The sequence below is a fragment of the Lichenostomus cassidix genome, chromosome 17, assembly GCF_008360975.1.
Source record: "Lichenostomus cassidix isolate B80296 chromosome 17, HeHo_3.0, whole genome shotgun sequence".
Lineage (NCBI taxonomy): Eukaryota > Metazoa > Chordata > Aves > Passeriformes > Meliphagidae > Lichenostomus > Lichenostomus cassidix.
Window position 1 is genome coordinate 10,945,660 of NC_139497.1, and position 11,273 is coordinate 10,956,932.

Genomic DNA, 11,273 nt, shown 5'->3' on the forward strand with positions numbered 1-11,273 from the left:
TCCAGGTGGAGAATCACAACAAAGTAATGCAAGAATGATAAGACTATGTCAACAAAGGTAAATCACCTCCAGACCAGAGGAATGGGGAAGAATGCTAAGGCAGCCCAAAGGTAACCTAAGACTAAGTGGCAAGGTAAAAATGACCCCTGAAGCATCTCACATGCTAATGTCAGACCACCCTCATATAGTGAACCAGGCACTGATTGGAATATGTGCAGAAAAACATAGGTTAAGTTGACCAGTGAACAAGTTCTGTGCAACTTCTTTGTTGTAACTTGTATAAAAGTCTGCAAACTCCCCAAAGACAGGTGCCAGCTTAATGAACTAGCACTAATTCTGGGCAGAAGAGCATGAAAGGTCTCAGCTCTGTGTGCTCATTGGCTCCGATACCAGGCACAGACCTCAGTCCCAAATGAGGGACAACAAAGGTAGTTCATACAAAGCCATCTGTGTCACCCAGAGCTAGAAATTCATGTCAGAAAAGAGATGGAACAGACACAAGATTTCAGTACAACGAGGTAGTACATTTCGTTCCTTGTAAGATAAATATAAGTTAGTGTAGGATTTAACTCTGTGGGATTTGGTTATGAGGACAAACAAGAGATCAAGAGAAACAAGAGATCTCTAAAGATGGGTTTTAGAGCATGAGAGTTTATTGTGAAGGAGCATGGGTGTGAGAGGTCTGCTAGGCTGTAAGACGCAGCTCAAAGCAGGCCAGAGAAGCAAGAGAGAGAGGGAGAGAGAGGCGAAAAGAGAGAGCAAAAGAGAGAGTAAAAGAGAGTGATTTGCCGTTTACAATACAATAAATGATCTTCTGTGTTGAATATTCTAATTCTCTTTAACCATTCTAAGACAAGCTACAAACCCTACAGCATTTACATACAACCTATAAGAATCATCACATTACCATATGGGGTTATATTTTAAACCTTAAAAAACTGCTTTTTGGAAGCTCTACCAGGCAGGCAGGGTCTGCTCTGACCTTTGGACCTGCCTAGGCAGAGGGCATTGTTCTATCAAGAAGGGGAATTACCTTCAGTCGGCTATACCATTGTTTCTTAGTTACTCTTCAACTCAAACCTTGTCTTCATCTCAATTTCGTTTATACTTTCTATGTTCTCAGCATCTTTTGCAAGGTAATCATATCTATAAGGCTTTCCTATTTCATATTCCCCAACAAGTTAGTTCTAACACCGCCTTTTCATGGCTTTAAACCGCAAAAGCCACATTTAAATTTTAGTTTAAGTGATCCCAGGACACCTTGCACATTTTTATTTAGTGAAATGAAGATTTCCAAGTTCTTCACTGAAATGCAATCACCTTGGACTAAGGAAATGCTGTGAATCATTGGTACCACTGTAAAATACAGCATTTTGGGAGAGGATTTGAAAAATAAATTATCCCAAAGGGATTCAGCCAGGCACAAAGGAAAAATTTCAGGCTGTCATATGGTCAAGCCACTAGAAATGGGAAAGTGAATTCTTAGTGGTACTAAAGGTACAGGCACAGAGTTGTGCTGCTTGGAGCAGCACCTTTGTACCCTGTGCCGCCCCAGCTAAGGCAGTGCTCAGCCATCTGGCAGCTGCTGCTTTTTCTTGCAGGTTCCCATTAAATTGCACTCCCTGCTTAGCAGTGGTGCTGTGAAGACAGATGTCTATTTAAACATCTAGAAAAGGAAAAAGAAACAGCATTTCTAAAGGAAGAAAATACTGCTCCTGAAAAGACATGTTACTTACTGCTGTGACATCTCTGAAGAACTGGGTCGGGTCTCCAAGCCCAGCCACAGACAGCAGAGGAGCACTGGCAGCTAATGCTCCGGCTACAACATTTGGGTATTTCATCCTCAGGTATGCACTCAGCATTCCTCCATAGCTGCCAAGGAAAGACAAGAGTTATTTCCTTTAACAGACAACTTATACTGTAATAACTCAGAAGTTCAGGCCAACATTTACAGGCTCGCCTAACCCAAGGTAACAAGAAGCTCATGCATATCTGTGATGTCTAATGTTCTCACACATGCTCCGTGACATGCATGATGCTCATGGATATCTGTGATGCTTTGTGCCTCATCTGCATGCTGATCCTGTTATGGCCAATGAGCAGCACACTGTGCTCTTACTGGCCTTTCCCCAAATGCTCACACCAACTCTGGTGGGAACACAGCAGCTCAGTTTGCTTCTGAAGACAAATGTAAATCCTGCTTCAATATTTAAGTTTGCACCATCCTGAGCATGTCAGGGCAGCTTCACAGCAGAGAAAAGCGGGGCTTGAGTGAAGCGCTCACTGTTCAAAGAGAGAAGATACACTGTATATTTAGCATACAGAATGTCAAGAACTAGTTAGAACTAGTCAGAACTTTGCCAGGCTTTTGTCAAAGGGTGTCCCTGAACATGGTACAACAGGCAGCCCTCTCAGCTCCTGGAAAGCTGAGAAAAAGTATTCTCCAGGGAACACAGGGAAAGTATTCTCCCTGGGCACACCAAATAACAGCTGCATAGTTGTTCAGCACAGATACAGGGAACGGGAAACATTAACAAATGCCACAGTAAAGTCAAAGCCACCTTGGTAGCTTCAGTGCCAGGGCCACAATCTACACATGGATCAAGGGCTGCTAGGCAGACCCAAGATGACAGAAGTAATTAATTTGCTGATGGTTGTGGAATTCCTCTGAGGCCATTGGGGGTGGCAAATGACATCCACAAGACACAGGCTAAACCTGGTCTAACTGCAAACTTATAGGCACTCAATCTCCCTGCCCACCACCTCAAGTGGTTGCAGTAAATACCGCTCCCACAACACCCACATGTGAAGTAATTTGCATTTGTCTAGCCCTGGTCTTGGAGACAGGCATTACCTGAAACCTGCTGCAAGTAATTTCAGGTTAATTTGGCACAGTTGTAAGCCCCAGAAGAGGTCTGTTTTTTCTCTCTTGGGGAAATGCTGTGCTTCTCCAGCACTGCCATATTTCAGTTTTCTTCATTTGGGTTTAGTGCGTTCAGGGCTGCTGCAAACTAAGCCCTCAATGACACACACAGAGCTGCAGTACAACACGCAGCCAACTAGGAGGTTTTGCAGAAACCCTGTCCCATCTTGCCATCCCAGGACAGGTCCTGGGCCTTTCCAGACTAGCTACTGTCCTGACAGTCACAGTACAAACCCCCGTGAGATCAGCCACCACTCCACAGCCAGCTGGAGGCTTAATGGTAACTGTCAGGTCAAATGCTTTTTAACTTGCTGCAACTGAATTCAAAGCCCTGTACTTATGGAAGACTTTTGGAGGGAAGCACTCCTCTACTATAAGGCTGGGGATCCATCAAGAAACAAGGACATCACATGCACCCAGCTGCAGCATAGTGAGCACTTTGGGAAAGGACTGCTTCAAGGATCCAGGGAGCAGCAGAGCAGAATTATGAAAAGGCCTACAATGAAAATGGCTAGATGCTGTTAAAGAGGCTGTGTTTAATAAAAAGCTGTATGGCCCCTTGAAATAATGTTTTACCAATTATTCGTTTCCTGTATTTCCAATGTAACATGTTCTGATCCTGCAGGACGAATTTCTCATTTTCACAGAACCACTGAATCATAGAATATGCTGAGCCAAAAGAGACACATCAGGGTCAATGAGTCCAAATTCTGGCCCTGTGCAGTACACTTCAAGAATCCCACCCTGTGCCTGGGAGTGTTGTCCAAACACTTCTTGAACTCAAACAGGCTTGGTGTATGACCACTTCCCTGGGGAGCCTGTTCAGTGCTCAGCCACTCTCTGGGTGAAAAACATTTTCCTGATATCCAGCCTAAACCTCCCTTGACACAGCTCCGTGCTATTTCCTTGAGTCCTGACACTGGTCATGAGTGAAGAGATCGGTGCTACCCCTCCACAGGATATTAAAAAGCGCAATGAGGTCTTCCCTCAGTCTCATACAGGGTGAACGAACCAAGTGATCTTAGTCACTCCACATAAGGCCTCTCCCTTCAGACCTTTTCCAATCCTCACGGTACTCCTTTGGACACTCTCTAATAGCTCAATGTCTTTTTTACGTTGCGGTGCACAAAGCAAGGTAAGGCCACCCCTGTGCAGAGCACAGTGGGACAATAGTCTCCCTGACCCAGCCACCAATGCTGGGCCTGGTGCTCCCCAGGACACAGTTAGTCCTCCTAGCTGCCAGGGCAATATTGACTCATATCCAATTAGCCATGGACCAGGACCCCCTGGTTCCTTCCTGCAGCTGCTCTCCAGCCTCTCATTCCCCACTCCACACATATGGGTTGTCCCATCCTAGGTGAAGAATCCAGGACTTGCCTTTGGGAAGCTTCATAGGGTTGGTGGTTGGTGATTGTCCATCCCTCTGATTTGTTGAGGTCTCTCTAAAGGGCCTCCATGCCTTCAAGGGAGTCAAAAGATCTTCCCAATTTAGTGTTGTTGGCAAACTGACTTAGTATTCCTTCAAGTCCTGCATCCAGGTCATTAACAAAGCTGTAGAACAGCACAGGGCTGCAGATGGAGCCCTGCAGAATCCCACTAGTGACTGGACACCAGCCTGGTGTTAGCGCAGACACTATCATTCCTTGTGCTGACCAGTGAGCCAGTTGCTCACCCATCATGTAGTACAGTTATCCAGCTATATGCTGGACATTTTGCCCAGAAAAATCCCTGCAAGAGATGGCATCAAAAAGTTTGCTGAAGTCCAAAATTATGACATTTACTGGCTTTCCTAGATCAACCAGGTGGGTTACCCCATCAAAGAAGGAAATCAGGTTCAACAAGCAGGACTTTCCCTTCCTGAGGTGTCGCTGTTGAGCCGCTAGCAGAGAAAAGGACCCCAGTTCTCAGTGTGGCAAGAAAGAGAGAGTTTATTATTTTGATTTCAATATATATATAGACTTTTCAGAGGTCACCCAGATTGGTCAGTCAAAAACCTCCCCCTAGGCCTGACTGGCCAGGCCTGAACTGTCCAAATCTCAAGACACTGTTTGAAAAACATCCAAACTTTATCTTTGTTTATAAAACACAGTGGAATGTTCTCACAAGAAAGACCTGTGCTAGCTACACTGAGGCTGACTGCGACCAATGACTGCATTGCCCTCCAAGTGGTTTTTCAATACCTCCCAGAATAGCATTTTCCATGATTTTCCCAGACTTTACTGGCACTGAAGTAAGACTAACAGGCCTGTAGTTTCCAGGGTCTTCCTTCTTCCCTTTCTTGAAAACTGGGACAATGTTCACCAGCTTCCAGTCACCTGGGACCTCTCTGGATTCAAAACTGCTCAAAAAGATTCAAGACTGCTCAAAAATCAAGAGAGACTTTGCATTACCGACATCAGCAGCTCTTCGAGGATTCTTGGATGAGTCCAAACAAGCCCCATAGATTTGTAGGGATCCAGATGGAGCAGCAGATCCTGCACAAGTTCAGGATCAACTGGGAGTCGATTATTCTTGCCGTCATGGTCCTCCAGCTCAGAGCACTGAGACCCCTTTGGTCTGTCATCCATGTTGAAGACAGAGGCAAAGAACGCAATAAACACCTCTGCCTTGTTTCTGTCCCTGTTTGTGAGGTGACCATCCTCATTCTGGAACAGGCCAATTTTCTACATTGCCTTTCACCACTAATATATTTAAAAAACTTTCTATCCTTCCCCACAGTTCTGGCAGCTTCAACTCCAGTTAATCTTAAACAATGTGAATTTTCTCCCTATAGTGGGAGAGCAGTATCTCTGTATTCTTCTCATGTCATCTGACCTTGTTTCCATTGGCACACAACCTCCTTTTTCGCCTTATTTCCAAGAGAAGATCCCTGTTCAGCCAAGCTGGCCTTCTGCCTCGCTGGCTTTTTGACACTTGGAAATTGCTACTCCTGTGCCCTTAAAAGGTGGTATTTCAAAACTGACCAACAGTGATGGACCCCGTCACCTACAAAAACATTTTCCCAGGGAACTTTACTCAGTAATTCCCTCAATAGCCTGAAATCTACTCTCCACATGCCCCAGAGTTGAGGTTTTGCTTGCATTTTTTCTCCTGTCAGAGATTTTAAACTTGATGGCTTCATGGTTGAAATGGCCAAAATGGCCACCAATCCCCACTTCGCTCACAAAATTCTCTGTTGACAAGCAGTAGATCAAGAAGGGTATCTTTCCGAGTCTGTGCCACAAAGTTGTCATCTGGCTCTTTCAGGGAATCTTCTGGCCTAGATTGTATCAGCTGTGTGATCCTCCCAGCTGATTGCTGGCAAGCTGAAGTCACCCATAAGAACAAGGGAAGTTGACTTGAAAGCTTCCTTAGCTCCTCAAAGAATAATTTACTGGTGTCATCACCCTGTCTGGAAGATCCTAAGTAGACTCCCACAGTGACATCTGCATTATTTATTTGTCCCTTGATTCTTACCCTGATGCTTTCAATTGTGCCATTGCCAGCCATGAGCTGCAGGCATTCTATCCCTTCCATTATATACAATGCCATCTCCTCATCTCTTCAGCCCTGCCTATCCCTCCTGAAGAGCCTGTAACCATCCAACAGGGCACTCCAGTCACAGGACTTATCCTACCAGACTTCACTTTTGAGGTGGTGTCAAATCTCTGGGCCTGGGACAAAGCTTTGAGCATCTCTTGTTTGTTCCTCATGCTGCATGCATTAATGTAGAGACATTTCATGAGAGGTGCATTGTAGCCAACACCTCGTGAAGCAGATTGAGGGACCCCATTAGTGCTTGTTTCCTCAAGCTTTCACACACCATCCCATTGCTCATCACTGGCAAGCCTGGTATTGTTCCTTTACCCTTTCCAAGCTATTTTTTTCTCCTGCAGTTCTGGATGATTCATACACTGAAGCAGTTTAGAAATATCCACTCAAGGGTGCTTCTCCAACACAACCACAAATGGAGACTAACTCTCGATGGTTAAGCACAGTGGGACCTGGCGATGAGCTCATGGGAGCTGAGGTACAGGCACATCTGTTCTCAATAAGATAGCTTAAAGCTCTGCCTTGAGAGCTAAAGAGATCTATGAGGACAGCATAACTTTGGCTGGGAAATGCTGCAGAGAAGGAAAGGAGCCCACACAACCCTTACCTGCCTCCAAAAGCAATGACAGGGCAGTCTGCAGCACCAAACTGCTGCTTAAGCTCAGTAATGAGCACTGCATAGTCAGCAAGGGCTTGTTCCACGGTGAGCAGAGCAGTCTTCTTCAGCTGTGTTGACTCAAATCCGAAAGGAAGAGATTTCCCATAGTACCTCTGAAACGAAAGAGATACACTGTGGCAACACTGGTCTGGGTATTCTCTGCTTTCACCATAGAGCTGGGCTAAGTGTGCACTAATAGGAAGAGATAACAGAGCATGAGGTGTCCTCTAACTTGTCCATAACTGAGGAAGTGCCCTTGTCTACTGCACCTGATACACTGATAGACCTTCAGGACAGATCCTGGAGTGGATGGACAGTACATGACAAGCTGCTTCAATGGGTACCAAGTGGGTTCTCAGCACATGCATCTCTCCTGAAGTTCCCAACCATCAAAAGGGAATAGGATAATCTCTTCATACCCAAACTGATAGATTGTAGATTTAATAGGGTAACGTGGGAAAGGTTGGCTTGGGACTTTGCAAACTAGAGAGATTAAATGTTAGCCAAAGTATCTCTCTACTCCAACATGGAGTTCAAGGCCTGTAGAAACTACTTACAAAACCAAATCATTTGTGGCACAGGCTCTACTAAAATAGCAGTCTGTATCCTGGAATGCTGGAAGGCATAGTAAAAAATTATTCAAAAGCCATGATTAAGTAAAGAAGATAGCAGGTCTGACTCAGCTTCATGGCAAGAAATGGTACCCGTATTCCAGACCTGAAGAAAGCTGAATTTGGTAACATTGAACAGAACAGGACTCTAAAGGATGCATAATGACTAAAAGAAAGGATGCATAATGACTAAAATACTCACATGCTCAGCAAAAATGACAAGTGCTTGCTGTTCCTCTGCTAATTCAAATATGAAGTCAGAGTTCTGAGCAAAAGTCCAGACATCACCTTCATTGCCAGTATAGAAAAAGATGGGTCCAAATCCATTATTCCAAAACTTTGCTGAGGCAATTGGAAGAGGCAAATTAAAACTTAAAAACAAAACCACAAAAACACATAAAACCCCCCAAAACACAACAAATAACATGTGCATGAAATGAGTCCATTTTTTGGTGAGTTTGGGCAGGACCTTAAGGCAAAACTCTGAACAGGCTGATTACTGAGACCTGAGCTGGGACACAAAGGTGTTAGAAAGGCCAGGCTCCAGAAATTCTCCATTGGATGGGGATAAATAAGAGCTTCCATGAGATCAGTACATGGCATGAAAATTTAGCTTCTGCCTGAAAATACCTAAGATCTCAAGTTCTGCAAGTTATTTGCAGACAGCTGCCCCCCAAAAGAGTGATTTCCCATTTATATACTTTTTTTAGCCCAACTCACTCCAAAACACTTGTACAGATCAATTTTCACACAAACTGACATAAGGGAATTGCTTACATCTTTCTGCTGCTCCTGCTGTGATGTTTTAAGTTGTAAATTACATATCATAGCATGGTTTGAGTTGGAAGGGACCTTCAAATGCCATCCAGTTCCAGCCCCCTGCCACAGGCAGGGACACCTCCCACTAGCCCAGGTTGCTCCAAGCCCTGTCCAATCTGGCCTTGGACACTTCCAGAGATCCAGGGGCAGCCACAGCTTTTCTGGGCAACCACTGCCAGGGCCTCCCCACCCTCACAGGGAAGAATTTCTTCCTTATGTCAAATCCAAATCCATCACCTGTCAGCTTCAAACCATTGTCCCTTGTCCTATCACTACTGGCTCTGGTAAAAAGTCACTCCCCCTCTTTCACAAGCCTTCTTTAAGTACTGAAAGGCCACAATAAGGGCTGCCCAGAGCCTTCTATTCTCCAGGCTGAACAAACCCACTCTCCCAGCCTGTTTCCAGAGCAGAGGGGCTCCAGCTGTCATGGGAGGAGTGGAAGCTTCAGACAAACTCTGCATTAGCCTCAAATTTTGGCAACAGTTTAAAGTTAAGGAATCACTCTGGCTTGCAGTTCTAATGGCAAATCAGATCTATTTATTAAAATTAATCATTTATTAAACACACATAACAGACAAAATATCTTAATCAGAATTACTCACTACACAGTATAAAACTAAAGAACTACTGGTAGATAACAGCAAAACATAAAACAGCGCACTGTATCAAGTCATCTATATTAAAGCTGGCAAAAGAAATAGTATTGATTAGGAGTCAAATGTAATTTAGCAACGGGATTATGATAATGTACACCTGTTCTTTAATTTAATCCCTGGGAAGTAACTGCGAAGCAGACATCCCTGCTCACGAGAGAAACTCCACACATTTCCAGAAAAATCTATAGCAGATTTCCGCTTTGTGAAAATTTGGGGTGGCTTTTATAGTTGAAAAGTGAATGACTGTCAGTCAGTCAAAATCCAGTTTATCTTGTGACATCTCACTTCAAGAGTAAGATATTTATTGGCAGTTGGGAAATGCCAGACCAGTGTTAACCCCATGGCCCAAAAAACTTACTACAATATGGCTTATCCTGTTTGAGTTATCTGACTGACTAACAAACAACAGATAGCTCTTGGGAGAGGGTGCTATACCAGCCCTCAGATCATCTCTGTGGGTTCCTCTGGACTCACTCCAGCACCTCCACACCCTTCTTGTGTTGAGGTCCCCAGGCCTGGAGGCAGCTCTACAGATGGGATCTCACCTGAGCACAGCAGAGGGACAGAATCCACCCCCGCCACATACCTGCTGCCCACACTATGGGGACGAGTCCAGGATACGCTGATATATGTTATATGTGTAAAACACACACATATATATAGCTCACATGATATGTCACACACACATATATATAGATGATATATGAAGATTATGTGCTTCATTCTCAGATCAGGTTATAACTGAAGGCAAAATGAGTTTGTCAGGACAAGCTGAGCTGTGATGGCAGCACTGGCTTATCTAACAAACAGTTGCTCTAATGCGTACTGACTTTAACAAACATTTGATTTTAGCATAGTCATAAGTTGCACAGGTATTAAGAGGGATAATAAATAGTTTTTTTCAATGACAAACCTCAGACCATCAGTTAAGTGTTGATTTCAACACATCATCCAAAGGGACCCTCCACAGCAGTTGTCCCATGGACATTGCTGTCACATGAGGCTGTTTCCATGAACAGAGAGGCCCAAATTTAACTCTTGGCATTCTCAGCACAGACTTGCCAAAGTCAGATTTGGCTTCAAATGGGTTTTGAAACCTGTCATTACTGAAACTGCTGCTCTTCATTAACAAAGAGGCTGACTCTCTATGCAGTATTCTCTTTCCTCTGGTTCTTCTCTTGATATGCTTCACAGCTCCTGGAATAAACAACCATCACAGGGGCCAAAACCAAACCAGATAAGCTCCTTAAAGTACCTATTTTTAGACTGAAATCCTGGGGAATTGCCAGCTAAACTCAAGAATACCAGAAGCCCTGTTGTGAAATAAATCTTCAACTTCTGGCTGATAATCTGGAAAGTTTCATACTGCACAAAAAACCAGTAGAGGAAATGGAATTGCTCACAGGAATTTTGAGTAAGAAACTCTCTATAAACCAGCAGAAGTACAATATTAATATTTTGCTCCTCACAAATATTATTCAGCTCTGCCCAGGACATACAGATAAAATGCAACACTTTAAAAGAAAACAAGTAAAACTTACACAATGCTTTAAACCACGTATTCCCAACATTCTGCTCAAAAAGGGCCACCTAATTAGTGAAATCACAGCCTTGCCTAAGATCTCAAAATTAATTGCTGTGTCCATATCTTTGGGTTGAACAGAACCATAAATTCATGCCTAGTGAAACATACAACTTGGCACAGGTGCTGAACAAGCTGCAGAGAAACAGGCAATGTGAAGGCAAGCTGCAGCATCTGAAGTCCCCAATGCAGCTGGAAGGCAGCAGCAGGTGGGCACCAAGCTGGGCAGTGCTCAGGTCTATTGCTATTCCCAGGTCTACCTTTGCTCTCTCCCTGCAAATTGCTCCCCAATTCCTCTGTGTAGGTAGGGCTGAAAAACGTGACACTGGTTACAGAAACTGCTGTCTTTTTAGTTACATGCTATTTAGAAAGGCCTTTTCTCTTTTACAGTCAGTGGCACAGAAGGAAAACACCGCTGGATCCTTGCTGGCACTACTCATTGTTTGGCACGGATTAAGCTATCTACCATTGCACAATTTTAAATAACACAAAC

General features: G+C 44.1%; 1 protein-coding gene across 1 annotated transcript in view; it reads right to left on the reverse strand.

Annotated features, from left to right (window-relative positions):
- Nucleotides 1-11,273, reverse strand: part of DPP7 (dipeptidyl peptidase 7) — a 35,958-nt gene that overhangs the window by 23,370 nt on the left and 1,315 nt on the right. Inside the window, exons 3-5 of the mRNA XM_085076587.1 lie at nt 7,926-8,065; nt 7,062-7,225; nt 1,737-1,872 (exon numbers count right to left, since the gene is read on the reverse strand). Coding sequence (XP_084932713.1) covers nt 1,737-1,872; nt 7,062-7,225; nt 7,926-8,065 — 440 coding nt within the window. The remainder of the gene's footprint in view (nt 1-1,736; nt 1,873-7,061; nt 7,226-7,925; nt 8,066-11,273) is intronic.